General features: G+C 42.9%; 1 protein-coding gene across 1 annotated transcript; it reads left to right on the top strand.

Annotated features, from left to right (window-relative positions):
* Window positions 1-11066: 11066 nt before the first annotated feature.
* On the top strand, window positions 11067-25818 carry LOC139366921 (uncharacterized). Its single transcript, XM_071104676.1, has 5 exons — window positions 11067-11442; window positions 12013-12075; window positions 12164-12205; window positions 12297-12356; window positions 23660-25818. The coding sequence occupies exons 1-5, from the start codon at window positions 11247-11249 to the stop codon at window positions 23683-23685; spliced, it is 387 nt and encodes a 128-aa protein (XP_070960777.1). The 5' UTR covers window positions 11067-11246; the 3' UTR covers window positions 23686-25818.
* Window positions 25819-26032: the final 214 nt, after the last annotated feature.

Below are 26032 nucleotides of genomic sequence, written 5' to 3'. Positions count from 1 at the left end.
TGGCTCCGGTACCGCTTGCCGTGCAGACCCTAACCCTAACCATAACAGAGAGAACAGTCCATGACCAGGGTGGCTGGAGTCTTTGACAATTTTTAGGGCCTTCCTCTGACACCGCCTGATATAGAGGTCCTGGATGGCAGGAAGCGTGGCCCCAGTGATGTACTGGGCCGTGCGCACTACCCTCTATAGTGTCTTGCGGTCGGAGGCCGAGCAGTTGCCATACCAGGCAGTGATGCAACCAGTCAGGATGCTCTCGATGGTGCAGCTGTAGAACTTTTTGAAGATCCATGCCAAATCTTTTCAGTCTCCTGAGGGGGAATAGGCCTTGTCGTGCCCTCTTCACGACTGTTGAAGTGTGTTTGGACCGTGTTAGTTTGTTGGTGATGTTAACACCAAGGAACTTGAAGCTCTCAACCTGTTCCACTACAGCCCCGTCGATGAGAGAATGGTGGTTGGTCCTCATTTTCCTGTGGTCCACAATCATCTCCTTTGTCTTGATCACGTTGAGGGAAAGGATGTTGTCCTGGCACCACACGACCAGGTGTCTGACCTCCTCTCTATACGCTGTCTTATCGTTGTCAGTGATCAGGCCTACCACTGTTGTGATGATGGTGTTGGAGTCGTGCTTGGCCATGCAGTCATGAGTGAACAGGGAGTACAGGAGGGGACTGAGCACACACCCCTGAGGGGCCCCCGTGTTGAGGATCAGAGTGGCGGATGTGTTGTTCCCTACCCTTATCACCTAGGAGCGGCCCTTCAGGAAGTCCAGGATCCAGTTGCAGAGGGAGGTGTTTAGTCTGAAGGGGTTAAACCAAGGCCTCATACCTTTTAAAGGGTTAATAAATTGTGTTATGATAAACTGTAAGGTCTCGTCTTCAGAAGATGCTTGAACTAGTTCACCTTATTATGTCTCTATACTTGTGATGAAAGGAAGTTTCAGTCAAACCACAGAGTGAATGGTTAAAGGGCTTCCTTGTGTGCTCATAGTTCAAGGTATTTAATCTCTGTCATTGTGTTTTACAGCAATCGTCTTCAACGTGGAGACAGTGACATACAACAACCTAAAATTCCAGGTGTGAGATCTTGATGTAAAGATGAGTATCAGGTAATGAGATGAATATCACAGCAAGCTTTTCATGTGTATGCATAAACACATAGACATGGTAGAGTATAAAAGTAAGACAGAAGCTTCTTCAAGGCATCACAACTTGCCATACATTACTTTGCCACACCACTTTGTATAAAGTGTTGGCCTAGTTGCCTCTGCTCTCCACAGTCTTTCCCCTAACCCTTGTTTATCTTTCCCCTATCCTAATTTTTCTCCCCCAAATCCTGAGCTACTTGATCAGTTCAGTTATTGCCTTAATTCAACACACATGGTCTACCAGGTTGGTTAATCAAAAACACATTAGTGCCTGCAGCACTCAGGAACAGGTTTGCCAACCTAACATATTGTATCAGAGGGAACACACACACACACTGCTTTCATTGTGAGATTTCTGCAATATAAACAATACTCCTCTATCATTACATCTAACCCAGAACACACTAGTCACACTATTCCTAGGTTTGGCCTTTCTAGGGAGTTTTTCCTAGCCACCGTGCTTCTACACCTGCATTGCTTGCTGTTTGGGGTTTTAGGCTGGGTTTCTGTACAGCACTTTGAGATATCAGCTGATGTACGAAGGGCTATATAAATACATTTGATTTGATTTGATATTCCTATAAAATAAATCCCACAGTATCAACACACCACTAACGCACGTTCATAACCAGTAAATGGTGTGTGCTGGTGAACCGTAGGTCCAGAACACACTAGTCACTATTCCTATGAAATAAATCCCACAGTATCAACACACCACTAATGCACGTTCATAACCAGTAAATGGTGCGTGCTGGTGAACCGTAGGTCCAGAACACACATGAACAGGCCTCACTTATTACCTGGAACTGGTTTATGGCCTATTCCAGATCCTTCCATACTTAAAACTGCCGAATATCACTAACTGCTCTCCCCACACAGTCTCCAGGGACCTTCCAACGAATAATAATTAAACCCCCTCTTTTGGAAAAGAGAGTGTACATTTTGTTAGCATTGACTATGCTACATTTTAATCATCAATCTAAATGTATTAACTAAAAACCAAAACTGCTAATTGTAAATCCACAGTCCTTTATCTAGCATGTACCATTAGACACGCCGACATTATCTCACCACCGCAACCCATAAAAAAATGAAAAAGTTCATTTGAGGTTTGATAACCCCTGTGCTAATTCCTCGTGACCCCTCCACCCTTTCGTCCATTCTAGAATTCTATTCCAGAATTAGACAATATAAAACCAAAATCTATTTAAAAATAAAACCACAAAAAATGTCTCACGATATAAAAAAAACATGGCTTTCTGAGTTTGCAAGGAGTGTTTGGCCAAATAATTTACATTTGTTACCTTTAGAATCCATTCCCCTGGCATTTTGCCTAGATTCTTCAACCCAAAATACGTTTTCCTGTGGCAAATTTAGGCAATTTCTCATCGAAAGGAAGGACTTAATCCCCGGCCTCTACTAAAAAATCAGGTAAAACGTGATCTCATACGTCTTCCTTCACATAGAAACTGTAATGTCTATGAACCACTTAAATCGATCAAACAAAGACTATACACCGCTAGGGGAAAGTTCCATACCTGCTACTTTCCGGAGGATATGTTGTTGCCCTTTTGAAAATGATGCAAACGCTTGCCTGGCAGCATTTTCTCTGACTACAGCAGGCTCCATACCCACTTTACACACCCTATTCCAATGACCGATAGAGTCCTGTTTTAGGTGTGGGGCTGTCTCCCTACGCTTTGATGCTTTTCTGCTACTTGTCTTTGTCTTATCTTAGCCGTTGAAACTATAGTTAGTGCTTTTCCCTGTGGCCTTATTAACCCCTCACACGTCTGCGAAGTGAGCGCAGTTATATTCCACTCTCAAAACAACTTCTTGAATTAAATCCACTACCCATACAATTACTGTTTTGATCACAGGGTTCAAACCTGTCATCAAAGCAGAAGTGCAAAATCTATCAATACTCTCCTGTTCCCAGTCTTCTGTGGCAGCGTACTGGTACTCATTCCGGGTTTATCGTGACACATTTTTTGTTGATAGAATGCTGACATCAAAACGCTGGTATATTGAGCTTTTTATTATTCCAGCCGAATTGGTAAAATGCTGGTATATTGAGCTTTTTATTATTCCAGCCGAATTGGTAAAATGCTGGCTTTCCCGAAGCGGATCCTCTGTTAGAACCACCACAATGGATCTAATCCACAATGGATCAAATCCCAGTAGCCGACCCAAAACAGCGGCGCCGCAGAAGGGCCTCCTGGCCAGGCTCCATAGACGTGCACATCGCCCACCGCTCCCGAGTATACTACTCGCCAATGTCCAGTCTCTTGACAAGGCATACGGAATTTGAGCAAGGGTTGCCTTACAAAGAGACATCAGAGATTGTAGTATTCTCTGTTTCATGGAAACATGGCTCTCTCGGGATACGTTGTCGGAATAATTTCAGCCACCGGGCTTCTCCATGCATTGCGCCGACAGAGATAAACACCTCTCTGGGAAGAGGAAGGGCCGGGGTTGTATGCTTTATATTTAATAACTCATGGTGTAATCATAACAACATACAGGAACTCAAGTCCTTCTGCTCACCCGACCTAGAATTCCTTACAATCAAATGCTGGCCATTTTAACTACCAAGAGAATTCTTGTCAGTTATAGTCACAGCTGTGTACATTCCCTCTCAAGCAGACACCAAGACGGCCCTCAAGGAACTTCACTGGACTCTATGTAAACTGGAAACCATATATCCCGAGGCTGCATTTATTGTAGCTGGGGATTTTAACAAAGCAAATTTAAGGCTACCTATATTCTATCAGCATATTGATTGCACTACGTGCAGAGGTAATACTCTCGACCACTGCTACTCTAACTTCCACGATGCATACAAAGCACTCCCTGGCCCTCCCTTTGGCAAATCCGGCCACGACGCCATCTTGCTCGTACCGTCTTATAGACAGAAACTCAAACAGGATGTACCAGTGACGAGAACCATTCAAAGCTGGAAGCCACGCGGAAGCCACGCTTCAAAATTGTTTTGAACACACGGGCTGGAACATGTTCCGGTCAGCCTCAGAGAACAACAGCGACCTATATGCTGACTTGGTGAGTGAGTTTATAAAGAAGTGCATTGGAGATGTTGTACCCACTGTGGCAATTCAAATCTACCCTAACCAGAAACTGTGGATGGATGGTGGCATTCGCGCAAAACTGAAAATGTGAAACACTGCATTTTACCATGGAAAGAGGTCTGGAAGTATAGCTGAATATAAACAATGTAGTTATTCCCTCCGCAAGGCAATCAAACAAGCTAAATGCCTGTACTGGGAAAAGGTGATGTTACAATTCAACTGCTCAGACACAAGAGGTATGTGGCAGGGTCTACAGGAAATCATGGACAGCAAAAACAAAACCAGCCACATTATGGACACCGACGTCACCCTTCCAGACAAAATTAACACATGCTTTGCCCGCTTTAATGATAATACCGTGCCACCATCGCGGCTTGCTAACAAGGACTGCCCCCTCTCAGTGGCTGACGTGAATAAAACATTTAAACGTGTTAACCCTTGCAGGACAGCTGGCCCAGACGACTCCCTAGCCGCATCCTCAGAGCATGCACAGAGCATGCGCAGAGAAGCTGACTGGTGTGTTTAAGGACATATTCAATCGCTCCCTATCCCAGTCTGTTGTCCCCACATTCTTCAAGATGGCTACCATTGTTCCTGTCACCAAGAAGGCAAAGATAACTGAACTAAATGACTACTGCCGTTAGCACTCACTTCTGTCATCATGAAGTGCTTTGAGAGGCTAACCAGCTACCCTAGACCCATTTCAGTTTGCGTAATGCCCCAACAGGTTCACAGATATTGCTATCACCATCACACTGCCCTATCCCATCTGGACAAAAATAATACCTATGTAAGAATGCTAATCATTGACAACAGCTCAGCATTCAACACCATAGTACCCTCCAAGCTCATCATCAAGCTGGAGGCCCTGGGTCTCAACCCCACCCTGTGCAATTGGGTCCTGGACTTTCTGACGGGCCACCCCCAGGTGGTGAAGGTAGGAAACAACATCTCCACCCCGCTGATCCTCAACACTGGGGCCCCACAGGGGTGCGTTCTGAGCCCTCTCCTGTACTCCCTGTTCACCCACGACTACGTGGCCAAGCACGCCTCCAACTCAATCATCAAGTTTGCAGACGACAACAGTAGTGGGCTTGAATACCAACAATGACGAGACAGCCTACAGGGAGGAGATGAGGGCACTCGGAGTGTGGTGTCAGGAAAACTACCTCTCACTCAACAAAACAAAGGAGATGAAACAGCTGAGCGAGCACCCTCTTATCCACATCGAAGGGACAGCTGTGGAGAAGGTGGAAAGTTAAGTTCCTCAGGCGTACACATCACAGACAAACTGAAATGGTCCCCCCACACAGACAGTGTGGTGAAAAAGGAGCAACAGCACCTCTTCAACCTCAGGAGGCTAAATAAATTTGGCTTGTCACCCAAAACCCTGACAAACTTTTACAGATGCACAATCGAGAGCATCTTGTCGGGATGTATCACCTCACCGAGAGACTGAAAAACAGCTTCTATCTCAAGGCCATCAGACTGCTAAACAGCAATCATTAACTCAGAGAGGCTGCTGCCTACAATGAGACCCAATCACTGGTCACTTTAATAAATGGATCACTAGTCACTTTATACAATGCACTCTAAATAATGCCATTTTAATAATGTTTACATATCTTACATTACTCATATCACATGTATATACTGTATTTTATACTATCCATTTGACCTTGCCTATGCCTTTTGGCCATCGCTCATCCATATACTTACATGTACATATTCTCATTCACCCCTTTAGATTTGTGTGTATTAGGTAGTTGTTAGGGTATTATTAGATGACTTAGATATTACTGCACTGTCGGAACTAGAAGCACAAGCGTTTCGCTACACTCGCATTAACATCTGCTAACCATGTGTATGTGGCAAATAACATTTTATCTGAAGGTTTGATGGGGATCGTCACTGAACAGCTATCTTCAGGTCTCTACAGAGATGTTGGATCAGGTTCAAGTCCCAGCTGTGGCTGGGCCACTCACGGACATTCAGAGACTTGTCCCGAAGCCACTCCTGCGTTTTCTTGGCTGTGTGCTTAGGGTTGTTCTCCTGTTGGAAGGTGAACTTCACCCCAGCCTCAGGTCCTGATGACTGGAGCAGGTTTTCATCTCTCTGTACTTTGCTCCGTTCATCTTTCCCTCAATTCTGACTCATCTCCCAGTCCCTGTAGCTGAAAACATCCTCACAGCACGATGCTGCTGCCACCACCATGCTTTACCGTAGGGATGGTGCCAGGTTTCCTCCAGACATGATGCTTGGCATTCAGACCAAAGATTTCAACCTTGGTTTCAATCAGACCAGAAAATATTGTTTCTCATGGTGTGAGAGTCTTTTGGGTGCCTTTTGGCAAACTCCAAGCGAGCTGTCTTGTGGAATTTACTGAGGAGTGACTTTCGCCTGGCAACTCTACCATAAAAGCCTGAATGGTGGTGCTGCAGAGATCGTTGTCCTTCTGGAAGGTTCTACAATCTCCACAGAGGAACTCTGGAGCTCGGTCAGAGTGACCATTGGGTTCTTGGTCACCTCCCTGAACAAGGCCATTCTCCCCTGATAACTCAGTTTGGCCGGGCAGCCAGCTCTAGGAATAGTGTTCATGGTTCCTAACTTCTTCCATTTAAGAATGATGGAGGCCACTGTGTTCTTGGGGACCTTCAATGCTGCAGAAATGTTTTAGTACCCTTCTCCAGATCTGTGCCTCCACACAACCCTATCACGGAGCTCTGCGGACAATTCCTTCGACCTCATAGCTTGATTTTTGCTCTAACATGCACCATCAACTGTGGGACCTTATATAAACAGGTGTGTGCCTTTCCAAATCATGTCCAATCAATTGGCTTTTCCACAGGTAGACTCAAATCAAGTTGTAGAAACATCTCAAGGAAGATCAATGGAAACAGGATGCACCTGAACTCAATTTTGAGTCTCCTAGCAAAGTGTCTGAATACTTATGTGCATAAGTTTTTCAGTAAAAAAAAAAAAGAAAAGTGCAATCATTTCTAAAAACCTGTTTTTGCTTTGTCATGATGGGGTATTGTGTGTAGATTGATGAGGTGTTTGGCAGATGTCATTGCTGGTGTTGCGAAATGCTTGTTCTTCTGGTTCTGACAGTGTAGCAATATCTAACAAGTAATATCTAGCAATTTCACAACATATAACCAATACACACAAGTCTAAGTAAGGAATGTAATTAAGAATATGTAAATATTTGGACAAGCAATGTCAGAGCGGCATAGACTAAAATATAGTAGAAAAGTATAGAATGCAGTATTCACATGAGATGAGTAATGCAAAGTATGTAAACATTATTAAAGTGACATTATTAAAGTGTTTTCAGTCTCTCGGTCCCCGCCTTGATGCAACTGTACTGACTACGCCTTCTGGATGATAGCGGGGTGAACAGGCAGTGACTCAGGTGGTTGTTGTCCTTGATGATCCTTTTGGCCTTCCTGTGACATCGGGTGCTATAGGTGTCCCGGAGGGCAGGTAGTTTGCCCCCGGTGATGCATTGTGCAGACCACACCACCCTCTGGAGAGCCCTATGGTTGTGGGCAGTGCAGTTGCCATACCAGGTGGTGATACAGCCTGACAGAATGCTCTCGATTGTGCATCTGTAAAAGTTTGTGAGGGTTTTAGGTGACAAGCCACATTTCTTCAGACGCCTGAGGTTGAAGAGGCTCTGTTGCAACCTTCTTTGCCACACTGTCTGTGTGGGTGGAACATTTCAGTTTGTCAGGGATGTGTAATCCTAGGAACTTAACTTTGCACCTTCTCCACTACTGTTCCATCGATGTGGATAGGGGGGTGCTCCCTCTGCTGCTTCCTGAAGTCCACGATCATCTCCTTTGTTTTGTTGATGTTGAGTGAGAGGTTATTTTCCTGGCAGCACACTCCCAGAGCCCTCACCTCCTCCCTGTAGGCCGTCTCGTCGTTGTTGGTAATCAAGCCTACTACTGTTGTGTCATGTGCAAACTTAATGATTGATTTGTAGGCGTGCTTGGTCACACAGTCATGGGTGAACAGGGAGTATAGGAGGGGGCTGAGCATGCACCCTTGTGGGGCCCCAGTGTTGAGGATCAGTGAAGTGGAGGTGTTGTTACTTACCATCACCATCTGGGGGCGGCCCATCAGGAAGTCCAGGACACAATTGCACAGGACAGGGTTGAGACCTAGGGCCTTATTTCAGAATAAGGCTGTAAAATACGGCTCCCGAGTGGCGCAGCGGTCTCAGTGCTAGTGGTGTCACTTACAGACTCTGGTTCAATTCCAGGCGGTATCACAAAAGGTTGTGATTGGGAGTCCTATGGGGCGGCACACAATTGGCCCAGCGTCGTTCGGGTTAGGTCTTGGCCAGGGTTGGCCGTCATTGTAAATGAGAATTTGTTCTTAACCTCTTTGAGGGCGCTATTTCATTTTTGGATAAAAAACGTTCCCGTTTTAAGCGCGATATTTTGTCACGAAAAGATGCTCGACTATGCATATTCTTGACAGTTTTTGAAAGAAAACACTCTGAAGTTTCAGAATCTGCAAAGATATTGTCTGTAAGTGCCCCAGAACTCATTCTACAGGCGAAACCAAGATGATGCGTCAACCAGGAAATGAGCAGAATTTCTGAAGCTCTGTTTTCCATTGTCTCCTTATATGGCTGTGATTGCGCAAGGAATGAGCCTACACTTTCTGTCGTTCCCCCAAGGTGTTAGCAGCATTGTGACGTATTTGTAGGCATATCATTGGAAGATTGACCATAAGAGACTACATTTTCCAAGTGTCCGCCTGGTGTCCTGCGTGGAATTCAGTGCGCAAATGCCAGCTGCTTGTACTTTTCCATTTGATTGAGGGGAGAAACCATGCTTCCAAGAACGATATATCAATGAAGAGATATGTGAAAAACACCTTTAGGATTGTTAACGTTGCGTTATGGTAATGAGCTTGAGTCTGTATTCCTGATACCGGATCCGGGTAAAGGTTAAAAAAAATATTACATGAAATAACAAAATGTGTAAAAAGGGAATGGGTCTGAATACTTTCTGAATGCTTTCTGTACGTTGTAATATGGCTTGTTTTTCTGGTTTGGCTTCCCGAGGGATTTTACCCACACATGAAATGTATAGTATTACCAGTGGTGATGCAAGGCTTGCTACCTTGGCTATACCCACTGGATACATGTATGGGCCTATAGCATTCACATAGTAATGGAGTTAGATTGATAAACGTAGTTTATTATTATTCAACGTAAAATCCACATCAACTGAAATGGAACAATACGCATTTGACTTTCTACCCATGATACAACAGCTGACCCATAATATACCAATTACACAACAAAAATGACAGCTGACATATGGGTCTAGTAGTGGCCCATGTGCATGGTTGAGTGTGTGTGTGTGTGTGAGAGAGAGAGATGCATAATGCAACATGCATAATGCAACATAATGCAACAGGTAACATATGAGACTGGTGGCCCACAAACGACTGGTTAATGTATTTTCAATGTGAGTTCTAGTCACTTCCAAGGAAACGTTACATTATAGATAAATAAAGAAATACTTCAACTGAATGGAAGGTTCAATTCTGTCACAGCCTTTTATAGCGTCAGAATAAGGCGCAACACTGCATTGTATAAAACAAATAGGCTATCAATAATAGACTTGCATTGCTCAGCTTTATAGCAAGCAGAGACGGCAAGGGTGGTTCGTCACTCCAGTGCCTTGCCGTTCCCCTTCACAGCCCTGGGACAGACTACACTCAATCATAGGAGTAATATGACCCCTCCCCAAAAAATGGGGGTTTTAGTCAAGAGTCTAGTAGCTGTAACTGAAGTTTATTTAGTGCCTTATCCGGGTAGCCGGAGAGTAGAGCATTGCAGTAGTCTAACCTAGAAGTGACAAAAACATGGATTAGCTTTCCTGCATAGTTTTGGGACAAAACCTTTCAGATTTTTGCAAAGTTATGAAGATAGATAAAACGCTTCTCTTAAATAGCCTTCAGTTTTATTTGTACTGTACAACAATCGAGATTCATTGTCAGATCCGACAGCAGATCTCTTTGTTTCTTGGGACCTAGAACTAACATCTCTTTGTTTCTTGGGACCTAGAACTAACATATCTTTTGTTTCTTGGGACCTAGAACTAACATCTCTTTTTTTGTCAGAGTTTAAAAGTAAAACATTTGCCGCCATCCACTTCCTTATGTCTGACACACGGGCTCCCAGGGAAGGACATTTTGGGGCTTCATCATGCATAGCAGTGGAAGTTGACATTGGATTACTGATGCTATGTATTGGCCAATTAGAGGCTTTGAAGCGATCGGCCGCCATTTTGGTACTCCCCAAAAGGAGCAGTCGTCCATAGGAATGAACGAAATTACAGTATTTCAATAAAATAAAATAAAAAGCCCAATCAATCCCCAGTGACAACAAAATAAACAGAGTAGGCTAATAAGTCCTTAGTTTTTGAGTTACGCTCGGGTAAAACAAGTTAGCTAATCCATATTTTCCAGAACTATTCTTGAAGATCAAGGGTTACTAAATTAATTGGAATGACTGGAAAGTTGAGAGACTGCAAAAGAATGGTTAAAACATTTAGTCTACATCATATTCTGTGGCACAATATGTATTTGACTTAATACAACAGCTGACACGTAATATTCCAATTACATAACGAAAATGTCAGCTGGAATATGGGCGTGGGAGGTGCCCATGTGAAAGGTTGTGTGTGTGTGTTTGTAACAGCTGAAATATGGCGTGGGAGGTGCCCATGTGAAAGGTTGTGTGTGTGTGTTTGTAACAGCTGTTATATGGGTGTGGTGTCCCACTAATGATTGGTTCATTCCTTTTCAATGTGTTTCTTGGAAGGTTCCGTTCTGTCATCCTTTTACAGCGTTAGATTCTAATCACATGCGGCCGTGCCAGCTCACCTAGTGTTTCACTTGATCAGAATCCTTTACCTTGTTTTGTTTTAAACATTTTACCTCAGACGACATACACTGCATTATTTGTGAACAAGTGTTGTTTGAACATGAGGGATGCTGCAGCGCTGCTGGTGTTGCTGCTCTGTGTGTCTGGAGCATGGGCTCAGGGAGAAAGTGGAGGGGTCAAGGCTGAGCTGAAGGAGCTGAGCAACATGGTGGTGGAACAGAAGGTGGAGCCCAGAGTCACAAATACTGAACTGCAGCAGAGGAGCAGGATCAAGGAACTGAAGAAAGATAATGCAGGTATTAAATGAAGGTAGAGTTTACTGTTAATTGACAATTTACTGATGCTTCTTAGGACTCGAGCCTAAATTTCCCCCATAGCACCAGCACTGAATTTGACAGCATGCTGTGCAATATGAAAATATGAAATTCACAAATCAGTATAGAAATGGAATTTGTCTTCCATTGAGTTAGGACATATATTGTGCAGGGCCACCAAAGGAAAGAGACTGTTCAAATAATGTGCAACACTGCATTGTATTAAACGAATAGGCTATTAATAATAGACTTGCATTGATCAGCTTTATAGCAAGAAAGTCACAGGGCTGCCGTTTGGCCCAAAAATATATATATTTAACCTTTATTTAGCTAGGCAAGTCTGTTAAGATCACGTTCTTATTTACAATGATGGCCTAGGAACAGTGGATTAACTGCCTTGTTCAGGAGCAGAACGACAGATTTTTTTTCCATGTCAGCTCGGGATTTCGATCTAGCAACCTTTCAGTTACTGGCTCAACACTAACCACTAGACTACCTGTATTACAGATTATGTCTTTAAAGTTTACTAAGTGTAATTTTTTGTATCTACAGCCTTAAAGGCCAGACTGTGTGCCAGTGAGAGGGAGGTGGAGGACCTGAAGAGCGAGAATGCAGGTAATTAACAGTTCATTTTGCTTTACCTTTGATTTGGAAAAATAAATCTGCTATATGTCTATTAATGTTTCCTTTCATGTGGTGTCAGCCCTGGAGACCAGAGTAACAGCCAGTGAGAGGGAGAACACAGGTAATACAAAGACATTGATGCAATGAACTGTTATCCTAAAAACATGTTTAACTTTGTTTCAGTATCCTAATGTATCTTTCTGTAAATGCAGCCTTCGAAGCCAGACTGAGTGTCATTGAGAGGGAGGTGGAGGAGCTGGAGACGAAGAAAGGTTAAACAGACACAAACCTCATCAAACCATGTTGGCCATGATCATTTGCCAACATATAGCGAGATTTGATCTTCTCAGTAAGATATGATGCATGCTAACAATGTTCCTCTCTAACCACTAAAGACGCATTATAATAGCCAAACACATCTTTCGTATCCCTGACAGTTTACCATCAGTGATGCAAAGCGTTAATAATTCTAACCGCTGCCTCCTCGTATACTGTTGAAACCTATCCTATTGCTCGGTTGACTGGTTGACTGCAAGAGGTGAGGCGAGAGGTTTTAATCCACTCAAAATCTGTTCATGAAAATAAACCAACGAAGTTAGGTCAATGAGAAAACGTGGAATTTGGTCAACAAAATGTTATTGCTAATTTGCTATGTGAGGCTTATTTGACGGAATAGAGGTTTCATATGGTTAGCTTGTTAGGAATCAACAATCTACTCAACGACTTTTTATCAGAGTTGTACCCGAACTTCATTGAGATAGAACTCATCATGGATATAACCCATTTTAGAATGGACACTGCCATTGACGGCTTCCAGCATTTTAAAGTAGTCAACTGGGTCGGGATTCGTATGAGTTGGGAGCAATCAGCCAGTGAAGCAGAATAAAATTGACTACTTTAAAATGGCACAGACGCTATAACGGCATTGATACAAAAATGAGTCCTCTATATATGGTCTGTTCACATGCATATCTGCCATTTCATTGGCTAGAATGGTTCCACCTGATCTCGCCTCCGCCTGCCTCTCATCTTTGAAGACATATTTCTATTGTTAGAGCAGTCACTCAAATATCTTTTCAACACAATAGACCATCTTTGCTAAAATGCACTTCACCGTAGACTTTGACTTCTTACCCATCTGATGTGAATGGATCAATTGTTCCTACACCTGCATTGCTTGCTGTTTGGGGTTTTAGGCTGGGTTTCTGTACAGCACTTTGACATTATCTGATGTAAGAAGGGCTTTATAAATAAATATGATTGATTCATCAATTGACTGTATCAACATGGGTGTCACGTCCTAGTGGTGTGATAGACTGTGCACATGACATAATGATGAGTAGGAGTCAATCATGTACATTGAACAAAAATATAAAGCAACATGCAACAATTTCAAAGATTTTACTGAGCTACAGTTCACATAAGGAAATCAGTCCATTGAAATAACCTTATTAGGCCCTAATCTATGGATTTCACATGACTGGGAATACAGATAAGCATCTGGTCCCAGATACCTTAAAAAGTAGGGGAGTAGATCAGAAAACCACTCAGTATCTGATGTGACCACCATTTCACTCATGCAGCGCAACACATCTCCTTCTCATAGAGTTGATCAGGTTGTAGCGGTATTTATGAGAGATAAAGATTTTGTTTGGGCGCCAGGCAGGTATTAACCATGCCGAAAGGAAAAGAGTAGAATAGAGAGAGTACCACTACCAGACCCACACACATCAGCAGAAGAGACTGCCTAGAGTGTAGCCTGTTTACCAGATAGCCAGTGGAGAGAAAAGAGAATACACACCCTATAAAACCCACATCACAGCACAGGGCTAACCGCACCAAGAATACCTCATACAATAATAATAAATGGCAGAGCAATTGAACAGCAACTTCATACATGAAAGAACCCAGTCAGAGGATTTGCAGTAATCTGTATTGTCTTCCAGTGGAGGAGTGCAGAGGGTATGAATGTGGGGGGGTGTTCATAGACACAAAGGCCTTAAATGTCCACAATCTTCTTGGGCACGTGTCATTAGTACACCCCACCTCAATACAGTTCAAATGACAATACACAACTTACAAGTAACCTCACTTAACTAAAATGTCCAACCAAATACTTCTGGCAGGACAATAATAGTCCAGCTCTAATGATCTTCAATGGGAAGTGCATTTGAAAAATAGAAAGTTTGGTTGCAGGGTAAAGCACTGGAACAATAGCGGGAAGAGAAAAAACAAGAGATCCTAGTTGTGGTCTTCAGGCATGCCGGTGTACTGTCTGACCGTTCGATTGTTTGTTGGTTTGTATGTTAAAGCTTCGCAACAATGTTGCTACTAATCCATGCGATCCATAACGGGCGTGGTCCCAAACGATAACCACCACGACCTAGAACTGTCACACCGATGATTGAGTTAAACACTCTATAAACTACACATGCTGAAAACAAACAACACTTCTGCAGCACAGCACACACAATCAAACTGTCGCGCCAACCAAGAGTTCCTCCGCAAAGAGCTGAAGGAGCTGTCTTTATTTCCTCCTTCCTTACTGCTCATGCGCTCTTAAAGTGGCAGCGCACGGTGAAGGCTCCGTGCAGGATTTCCCCACAAGGTTTACTTACTTACAAGCCCCTAACCAACAATGCAGTTTAAAAAAATACAGATTAAAATAAGAACTAAATGTAACAAGTAATTAAAGAGCAGCAGTGAAATAACAATAGCGAGACTATATACATGGGGGGGTACCGGTACAGAGTCAATGTGCGGGGGCACCGGTTAGCTGAGGTAATATGTACATGTAGGTAGAGTTATTAAAGTGACTATGCATAGATGATAACAACAGACAGAGTATCAGTGTTGTAAAAGAGTGCAAAGAGTCTGGGCAGCCATTTGATTAGGTGTTCAGCAGTCTTATGGCTTGGAGGTACAAGCTGTTAAGAAGCCTCTTGGACCTAGACTTGGCGCTCCGGTACCACTTGCCGTGCGGTAGCAAAGAGAACCGTCTATGACTGGGGTGGCTGGTGTCTTTGACAATTTTTAGAGCCTTCTTCTGACACTGCCTGGTATAGAGGTCCTGGATGGCAGGAAGCTTGGCCCCAGTGATGTACTGGGCCGGTCGAAGGCCGAGCGGTTGCCATACCAGGCAATGATGCTCTCGATGTTGCAGCTGTAGAACCTTTTGAGGATCTGAGGATCCATGCCAAATCTTTTCAATCTCCTGAGGGGGAGTAGGTTTTGTCTTTCCCTCTTCACAACTGTCTTGGTGTGCTTGGACCATGTTAGTTTGTTGGTGATGTGGACACCAAGGAACTTGAAGCTCTCCACTGCAGCCCCATCGATGAGAATGGAGGTGTGCTTGGTCCTCTTTTTCCTGTAGTCCACAATCATCTCCTTTGTCTTGATCACGTTGAGGGAGAAGTTGTTGTCCTGCCACCACACTGCCAGGTCTCTGACCTGCTCCCTATTGGCTGTCTCGTCATTGTCGGTGATCAGGCCTTCCACTGTTGTGTCATCGAAAAACTTGTGTTGTTACCTACCCTTACCACCTGGGGGCTTCCCGTCAGGAAGTCCAGGATCCAGTTGCAGAGGGAGGTGTTTAGTCCCAGGGTCCTTAGCTTACTGATGAGCTTTGAGGGCACTATGGTGTTGAACTGTAGTCAATGAATAGCATTCTCACATAGGTGTTCCTTTTGTACAGGTGGGAAAGGGCAGTGTGGAGTGCAATAGAGATTGCATAATCTGTGGATCTGTTGGGGCGGTATGCAAATTGGAGTGGGTCTAGGGTTTCTGGGATGATGGTGTTGATGTGAGCCATGACCCACCTTTCAAAGCACTTAATGGCTACAGACGTGAGTACTACGGCTCTGTCGTCATTTAGGAAGGTTACCTTAGTGTTCTTGGGCACAGGCACTATGGTGGTCTGCTTAAAACATTTTAGTATTACAGACTCGGACAGGGAGAGGTTGAAAATGTGAGTGAAGATACTTGCCAGTTGGTCAGGGCATGCTCGCAGTACACGTCCTGGTAATCCATCTGGCCCTGTGGCCTTGTGAATGTTGACCTATTTAAAGATCTTACTCACATCGGCTGCGGAGAGCGTGACCACACAGTCTTCCGGAACAGCTGGTGCTCTCATGCGTGGTTAACTTCCTCAAAGCGAGCACAGAAGTAGTTTAGCTCGACTGGTAGGTTTGTGTCACTGGGCAGCTCTTGGCTGTGCTTCCCTTTGTAGTCTGTAATGGTTGTAAGTGTCGGAACCGGTCTAGTAAGATTCGATCTTAGTCCTGTATTGATGCTTTGCCTGTTTGATTGTTCGTAAGCAGGGCATAGCGGGATATTTTTTAAGCTTCCGGGTTAGAGTTCCGCTCCTTGAAAGCGGCAGCTCTAGCCTTTAGTTCATTGCGGATGTTGCCTGTAATCCATGGCTTCTGGTTGGGGTATGTGCGTACGGTCACTGTGGGGACGACGTCATCGATGTACTTATTGATGAAGCCAATGACTGATGTGGTGTACCTCTCAATGCCATCAGAGGAATCCCAGAACATTTTCCAGTCTGTGATAGCAAAACAGTCCTGTAGTTTAGCATCTGCTTCATCTGACCACTTTTTTTATTGATCTTGTCACTGGTGCTTACTGCTTACATTTTTGCTTGTAAGCAGGAATCAGGAGGATAGAATTATGGTCAGGACTTTGTATGCATCTCTGTGTGTGGAGTATACGTGGTCCAGAGTTTTTTTCCCCTCTGGTTGCACATTCAACATGCTGGTAGAAATGAGGTAATACTGATTTAAGTTTCCCTGCATTAAAGTCCCCAGCTACTAGGAGCGCCACCTCTGGGTGAGCATTTTCTTACGGCAGAATACAACTCATTCAATGCTGTCTTAGTGCCAGCCTCTGACTGTGGTGGTATGTAAACAGCTATAAAAAATACAGATAAACTTTATAGGTAGATTGTGTGGTCTACAGCTTATTATGAGATACTCTACCTCAGGCGAGTAATAGCTCGAGACTTCCTTAGATATCGTGCACCAGCTGTTGTTTACAAAAATACATAGGCCGCCGCCCCTTGTCTTACCAGACACCGCTGTTCTATCCTGCCGGTACAGCGTATTACCAGCCAGCTGTATGTTGATGGTGTCGTCGTTCAGCCACGTCTCCGTGAAGCATAAGACATTACAGTTTTGAATGTCTCATTGGTAGTTTATTCTTCCGCGTAGGTCATCTATTTTATTCTCCAAAGATTGCATGTTTGCGAGCAGAATGGAAGGAAGTGGGGGTTTATTCGATCACCTACAACTTCTCAGAAGGCAGCTCGCCCTCCGGCCCCATTTTCTCTGCTTCCTCTTCGCATAGATCACAGGGATCTTGGCCTGTTCCCGAGAATATATAATTCGCATCGGGCTCGTCAGACTCGTTGCAGGAAAACATGTATTCTGCCAGTCCATGGTGTGTAATCGCAGTCCTGATGTCTAGAAGTTATTTTCGGTCATAAGAGACGGTAGCGGCAACATTATGTAAAAAATAAGTTAAAAAATAAGTTACAAACGACGCAAATATATTAACAAAAAACACAATCGGTTGGGGACACGTAAACGTCTCTCTTCTTCTCCAGCGCCATTTTACGTCAAAATGATGTGTGGACAGTAACATTAGTACATTAATACATTTTTAATTGTCATGTTCAGTTAACATTAAATAATTTAAAAGAATGACTTAAGTTGTCTGTAATAGAACATACTTGCTAAAAACGATGATAGACATTAATAAATGCATTTCTGTAACTTCCTAAAGACGGCTGCACTGTGGCTTCAGTACAGCGCCCTCTTTCAGTCATCCAGGGTTTACACATCATTGGTAGGGGCCCTATTCAATCCATTTCACTGAAGTTCAGCCCTATAGCACACTTGAAATTCAAAAGCAATGTCAGATTGAGTCTGCAGCATTTACCGGTGAAAGCAGCCTCTGCCAACACTGTTGCCTTTAAATGTCAAATTGGCTACAACATGGAACTGCAGCGCTACGGATTGAATCCTTCCCTTTCAGATCAGTAGTTTATCATTTATGATGCTCAACATTCAATAACACTGTAACAATTTTTATTTTTTTTACATTTCTATCTGAAACAAACACTTGAGATTAAACAAATCCCCACATGAAATGCTTGATTGTACTTGTTCAGAGAGATTACTTGTGCAAGGTAAATTAAACATGGGCGCCCTGTTTTGTGCACAAGCGCAAGTTTACATGTTACACATTCCAATTGTGTAGCTTTTTTTACGAGACAAGCCACCCAAGGGTGATTTTCATCCAATAAAAACCTAATCACGGGATTAGGTGAGAGTTACTACAGTGTGTGTGTGTGTGTGTGTGTGTGTGTCTGTGTGTCTGTGTGTGAGTGTGTGTGTGCGTGTGCATGCCTGAGTGTGTGTGTGTGTGTGTGTGTGCATGCCTGAGTGTGCGTGTGCATGCCTGAGTGTGTGTGTCAGCAGCAAACAAGGAAGTTCTGTGAATTCCATTCCAGCCATAGTTCCTCCCACCAACCCCCACTGGTCCCAAAGCGCTATTGTGTCTCTCTCCTCACTGAATTAATGATGTCAATGACTGGGCGATATAAACCAAATAGCGACTGATAATTGTGCACATGACTTCACAATTGAATTTGAATTAACAGAATGATGAGGACGAAGAAGAAAAGGGTGATTAAATTTAGAACAATAATGTAAGAATTCCTCTTCCTCTGTCCTGCGAGAACACCCTAAAAAACACACTTATTTTTCTGGTTCTACTTTGTCAGTAGAATCTATAACTGGACTGTAGTATATTACTAACTAAAACTGTCAGGTTTTTATTATAAGAGAATCTGAAATGTTTTGTTATGTTCTTAAAATATATGTGTTGAGTAGACACAACAAGTGATGTCTGCTAATGAACAAGTTAATGATACAGCCATATAGCCTCGGCTACTAAGCAGACAGAAAAAAAAACTTAAGAACAGGTTTGACTTATTTTCCAGACCTGAGCTATTTCATTGATTTGTTTTATTTATTAAAATGTACTTGTGGAACGTTACCGAATAAATAGCAACAGCAGAAAGAACCATCTGGTAGCATTGGTGGAGAGTCAGGCGGGGGACCAGAGTGGAAGATAAATTCAGTACAGGCTACATACTGACATACTGAAATCAATTTCATGTTCATTCAATTGACTTCTATTTTGCTAATTGTAGGCTTACTGTCTGTATTTTTTTGCCTCAATATATTTCATTATGTGTAACAACATGCACAATGAAAATCTATGATTTACTGCATTATTAAAGGATTAGCTTTACAATAAGATGCCTTAATATTTTTTGGGGCCCTAGGTGATAATATCTGTGTAGGAGCTGATCGTCAATTGTATTGTGAAATAATTCTACACTCTTAGAATAAAAGGTTGCTCCGGCTGTCCCAATAGGAGAACCCTTTTTTGGTTTCAGGTAGAACCAATTTGGGTTCCATTTAGAACCCTTTAGAACCCTAGGTGGAAAGGGTTCTACATGGAACCCAAAATAGTTCTAATTGGATCCAAAAGGGTTCTACCTGGAACCAAAAACAGTTCTTCAAAGGGTTGTCCTATGGGGACTGTTGAAGAACCCTTTTAGATTCTAGATAACACTACACTCTTGGAGAAAAAAGGTGCTACGGTAAGATTTGAATGGGGAAAGCTTTCTTTTGATACTATCAGTATCGACACGTGATCCAACGACATACTTAGTGAATGTTATCTCCGCATTGTGTTTTGGGAAATACATGTCATATATTTGGCTGTTGCAGGAACGCTACATCGTTAAAACACTGGCATACATACACTGATTTAGTGGAGCTAATCTGATAACACACACAAACTGAGTGGGTCTAGTATATCGGAGGTATCTTTCCTGCAGTCAAGTAACCACATCGCCCTCTAGTGGCCTCATCAGGGGAACATTATTAAAAATGTGTCATCATTTCATAATTAAACATTATTTCCAATAACCTGCTGAAAATCCAGTGTTTCTATGTTAAACAGTTGTTACAGTTCAGTCTTCTGTGATGCAAACTCAAAATGTAATAAATGTTCAATGCATTATATCTGAGATGGTACAGGTGTCTTCTTTTTTAAGCCCATAACCATGTGTGTGAGGTGTATACTTTGGTTTCAAAGTAGATTTCTTTAAGACTACCAAGAAATACTGAGTGAGCGTGATTTGGGGGGGGGGGGGGGGGGTCGTCAGAGGGTACACAGAGGCAGGTAATAAGGTTAATAGCATACGGGAGGATAAATGTGAGAGATGGCATTGTACATTTGCGTTTTAAATCATCATAGTATGCTTCGTTCTATACGGTAAATATCGTCTGTCAAAACACAAGCATAATATCTCAGTTTACAGAATATTCAACTGTTCATTTCACAATGTTTGTCACTATATAAACAGATGACATTGTGTTTATTTCATCTGTATTCAACATTTTACTGTACATAATCTCTAAATGAGCCCACGCACGCTTGCCCATACACACATACACACACACAATAGCTGTCAGGGCCCAGTAATTATGGAATAGAAGCCAGTCGTTATTCCAATGGAGCGTTCCGTCTGGAAGCTATCAAAGTGCCTTTGTTCCTCTCTCTCTACTCTGATGTGGGAATCTGAATTGTTTCCTGAGTTCACTGGCAGAGGAACCAATCATAATTAAAAAACAAACAATTAGGAGGAAGTTAGAGTTTGAGTCAAGCCAATCGCACACCATGATGATCCAGGGTGATCTTACGCTGAAGTCAGTTATTAGTTCAACATGGGTGAGTTGTGTGTGTGTGTGGGTGTGTGTGTGTCTGTGGCTGTGTGTCTGTGTGTGTGTGTGTGTGTGTGTGTGTTGGACACTGCAACATTAGCTTCTCTAGCTGTTGTTTACTGTGCATAATAAACACATTTAGGGATTCTATTTTAAAAAACATTTTAAACTACACCAAAGTGAGTTGAAGGACAGAGGAAGGTAACTTGAGGATTCTATTTCCAGTTCTTTAAGTGTAAGACTGTTTTCCAAGCCAGGAAATAGAATGTCACGAATGTAAAGTAAGGCTTTGGCCTGGCCTGTCTGGAAAAACAGAAGCAAATCTCAAATTAACCTCCTGGTCAAATTAAAGATGAATGAAAGAAAGTGTAATACAATGATATAATTGATAACTTCATATAACCAATCAATGTCTTTCAACTATTTCCTCTAGCCTACTTCTTGACACCATAAAGTATGATCAATATTTCCTTGTGTAAGAAATGTATCTTTGGTTCCCAGCTCAAACCTCAGCTGTGAATGAGTGAAAGGTCTTTCTGATATTTATTCTATTGCTAGGAAAGTGGTAGGCCTGTCCCGGCTGTGGTCAATTACACAACAACAGAGAAACTATGCTTGCTATACACACACATGCACGAACATACACACACACACACACACACACACACACACACACACACACACACACACACACACACACACACACACACACACACACACACACACACACACACACACACACACACACACACACACTGTTGTGTTTTGTAAGAGGAAGTTGGTGCCAGGTTTTCAAGTGCAGCCAAAGGCACTAAGCAGACAACGTGTGCAGAACAAGCTTTCATCTCCTTCTGTTTGTGTGTGTGTGTCCCATCGCATGCCAGGACAGATGGTTAACGGTCTACTCTGACAATGCCCTCTCTGTCTCAACCTCTCCTGGATCCTTAATAACTGCTACTGAGAATATCACCAGCAGGTTGATCTCAGGAAGGGAATAAAAACACTTCAACCGATGTGACTTCAGGTGTAGCCAAAAATCCTGTGTACGTGTACATCAGAACAAAACTGTGTGACATTTACACTTGACGGTCTTCATTCAAAAACTATTTCTCATTAAACTCTTTCTGATAAAGACACTGGAGCTGAAAATGTGGCATGTATTCATGGATGCCAAAGGAAGCCAGGCTTCCCCCAAATATTGACCAAGAAAAAAAAAACAAATACAAAATATTTTACTTTCGTCTCTGTGTTTTCATAATTTTCCTTCAATTCGCAGGAAGCCATATCTCAATGGAGAAAGCCTCAGGGTGAGCGAAACAGCGCTCTGTCTCTGTATGTGTAGCCCATCTATCTGATGCTGTCTGGTCAAAAAGAGTATGATATTGTTGCCGCCCGTAGCATTGAACGCAATGGAAGCCAGCGAGCATTTGGCCTCGATTGATAAAAAAAATTGTACAGTAATAGCCAATCAGCATTGAGCTAAACTGGGCGAGCTTAGCTGTGATTGGTCCTGGTGCACCCAAAAAAAGTCTAAAGGAAAGCCAGTTTGGATTTTGCGTCATACAAATCACATCACATTAAAAACCAAATGTCATTGTCCTCCGGGTGGCTAGCTAAAATCCTCCCTTTCCTAAGTTAGCCATGGATGGAGATAGGGATTTAGACTTGTGGTTTTACTTCATTCTCAATGATTAAAACGACTATTCTGATCCAACCATTAATTCATACATTGTTGTGCCCCTGGCCTGAGAGGATGGAAGTTCGATATGTAGCTAGATGTAGACGGCTAATGTTATTTAGCTACTGTTGCCCATGGAAGGAAGTTAGGCTAGTGAGCAAGCATTATAGCCAGGTAGCCTAGGACAACAACAAAAAACAAGCATGTACTGAATGACAGAGTGATAGACCGTTTCTCAACATGAAAGAGAGGAGGATCATGGCATGTTGACTCACCCTACAAGAAGTGTGAGTCAGCATCTCTTTTCTACAAACACGTACGCGCACAAGCACACACACCGACACAGAAATCATTACCATGGACAGCCACATGATATTTAGCTTACGCTGATTGGACTAAATTGTTTTTGGGATCTTTTAGTTGTCACTGGATTAGACTAAGCAGAGGTGATTTGATGATGTTGAAATGTTGAAGTGTAAATGGTGCTGGAATAGTGGAAGCAGCTCCTGTTTTCTTTGTGACTTGCGATAGCTCTCCAGTGTTCTCAAACAATAGTTGTTTAGTAGTCTGTAAATGTGGGAAACACTAACTTGCTTGACCATGCTGTAGGTCATGCAACTGTCTGTTACATTCAACATGCTTTGTGGACTTCATCAGACAGAGGTCGCTGTCCGGTTTTGTGATGAAACAAAGGTGTGAATGAATTTATTCTGCCACTGTCTTCTTATTTTCTCGGCTTTAGGCCTACATATCACGGTGTCAATGCAGAGAGAACATTCACTAAGTGTGTCGTTGGAGCACGTGTCGATACTGATAGTATCAAAAGAAAGCTTTCCCCATTCAAATCTTACCGTAGCACCTTTTTTCTCCAAGAGTGTAGTGTTATCTAGAATCTAAAAGGGTCCTTCAACAGTCCCCATAGGACAACCCTTTGAATAACTGTTTTTGGTTCCAGGTAGAACCCTTTTGGATCCAATTAGAACTCTTTTAGGTTCCATGCATATGAACTAACAGGTTATAGAGAAATCAAAGGAATTTTCACAACACTGTATGTTGTAACATGGCTTTTTTTCTGTCTTGGCTTCCCCAGTGATTTTAACCATGCTCCACTCCTGAAACTGAGAACTAGAAGCCCCACCTGCTCAACTTCACCGCTACTGGACTGACATTAGATTGAGCGAGTATAGGTTATATCTTTTCTGAGAGAGAGAGAAAGAGAAACATGGTTATGTATATTTTATGAGAGAGAGAGAGAGAGAGAGAGAGAGAGAGAGAGAGAGAGAGAGGAAGCTGTTCATCGACTACAGCTCAGCATTTAACACCATAGTACTCTCCAAACTCGTCATCAAGCTCGAGACCCTGGGTCTCGACCCCGCCCTGTGCAACTGGGTACTGGACTTCCTGACGGGCCGCCCCCAGGTGGTGAGGGTAGGTAACAACATCTCCATCCCGCTGATCCTCAACACTGGGGCCCCACAAGGGTGCGTTCTGAGCCCTCTCCTGTACTCCCTGTTCACCCACGACTGCGTGGCCATGCACGCCTCCAACTCAATCATCAAGTTTGCGTATGACACTACAGTGGTAGGCTTAATTACCATCAACGACGAGACGGCCTACAGGGAGGAGGTGAGGGCCCTCGGAGTGTGGTGTCAGGAAAATAATCTCACACCCAACGTCAACAAAACAAAGGAGATGATTGTGAACTTCAGGAAACAGCAGAGGGAGCACCCCCCTATCCACATCAAGGGGACAGTAGTGGAGAGGGTAGTAAGTTTTAAGTTCCTCGGCGTACACATCACGGACAAACTGAATTGGTCCACTCACACAGACAGCGTTGTGAAGAAGGCGCAGCAGCGCCTCTTCAACCTCAGGAGGCTGAAGAAATTTGGCTTGTCACCAAAAACACTCACAAACTTCTACAGATGCACAATCGAGAGCATCCTGTCGGGCTGTATCACCGCCTGGTACGGCAACTGCTCCGCCCACAACCGCAAGGCTCTCCAGAGTGTAGTGAGGTCTGCACAGCGCATCACCGGGGGCAAACTACCTGCCCTCCAGGACACCTACACCACCCGATGTCACAGGAAGGCCATAAAGATCATCAAGGACAACAACCACCCGAGCCACTGCCTGTTCACGCCGCTGTCATCCAGAAGGCGAGGTCAATACAGGTGCATCAATGCTGAGACCGAGAAACTGACAAACAGCTTCTATCTCAAGGCCATCAGACTGATAAACAGCCACCACTAACATTGAGTGGCTGCTGCCAACATACTGACTCAACTCCAGCCACTTTAATAATGGAAATTGATGGAAATTGATGTAAAAATGAATCACTAGCCACTTTAAACAATGCCACTTTATATAATGTTTAAATACCCTACATTACTCATCTCATATGTATATGTATATACTGCATCTTGCCATCTTTATGTAATACATGTATCACTAGCCACTTTAAACTATGCCACTTTATGTTTATATACCCTACATTACTCATAAGCACCAGCTGTCAGAGCAGCTCACAGATTACTGCAACTGTACATAGCCCACCTATAATTTATCCCAAACAACTACCTCTTTCCCTACTGTATTTATTTATTTTGCTCCTTTGCACCCCATTATTTTTATTTCTACTTTGCACATTCTTCCATTGTAAATCTACCATTCCATTGTTTTACTTGCTGTATTGTATTGACTTTGCCACCATGGCCTTTTTGCCTTTACCTCCCTTATCTCACCTCATTTGCTCACATCGTATATAGACTTATTTATACTGTATTATTGACTGTATGTTTGTTTTACTCCATGTGTAACTCTGTGTCGTTGTATTTGTCGAACCGCAATGCTTTATCTTGGCCAGGTCACAGTTGTAAATGAGAACTTGTTCTCAACTAGCCTACCTGGTTAAATAAAGGTGTTCTCAACTAGCCTACCTGGTTAAATAAAGGTGTTCTCAACTAGCCTACCTGGTTAAATAAAGGTGTTCTCAACTAGCCTACCTGGTTAAATAAAGGTGTTCTCAACTAGCCTACCTGGTTAAATAAAGGTGTTCTCAACTAGCCTACCTGGTTAAATAAAGGTGTTCTCAACTAGCCTACCTGGTTAAATAAAGGTGTTCTCAACTAGCCTACCTGGTTAAATAAAGGTGTTCTCAACTAGCCTACCTGGTTAAATAAAGGTGTTCTCAACTAGCCTACCTGGTCAAATAAAGGTGTTCTCAACTAGCCTACCTGGTTAAATAAAGGTAAAATATATATATATATATTTTAAATCTCATATGTATATACTGTACTCGATACCATCTACTGCATCTTGCCTATGCCGTTCTGTACCATCACTCATTCATATATCTTTATGTACATATTCTTTATCCCTTTACACTTGTGTGTGTGTATAAGGTAGTAGTTGTGGAATTTTTTAGGTTAAATTACTCGTTGGTTATTACTGCATGGTCGGAACT

The sequence above is a fragment of the Oncorhynchus clarkii genome, chromosome 15, assembly GCF_045791955.1.
Source record: "Oncorhynchus clarkii lewisi isolate Uvic-CL-2024 chromosome 15, UVic_Ocla_1.0, whole genome shotgun sequence".
Classification (NCBI taxonomy): domain Eukaryota; kingdom Metazoa; phylum Chordata; class Actinopteri; order Salmoniformes; family Salmonidae; genus Oncorhynchus; species Oncorhynchus clarkii.
The sequence above is the reverse complement of the archived record's forward strand: the minus strand, read 5'-3'. Positions and strand labels throughout refer to the sequence as shown.

Coding starts and splice junctions, on each gene's coding strand:
- LOC139366921 (XM_071104676.1), top strand. CDS start 11,247: ATGAGGGATGCTGCAGCGCTGCTGGTGTTGCTGCTCTGTGTGTCTGGA. Junction 11,443..12,012: donor ACTGAAGAAAGATAATGCAG/GTATTAAATGAA, acceptor TTGTATCTACAG/CCTTAAAGGCCAGACTGTGT. Junction 12,076..12,163: donor CCTGAAGAGCGAGAATGCAG/GTAATTAACAGT, acceptor ATGTGGTGTCAG/CCCTGGAGACCAGAGTAACA.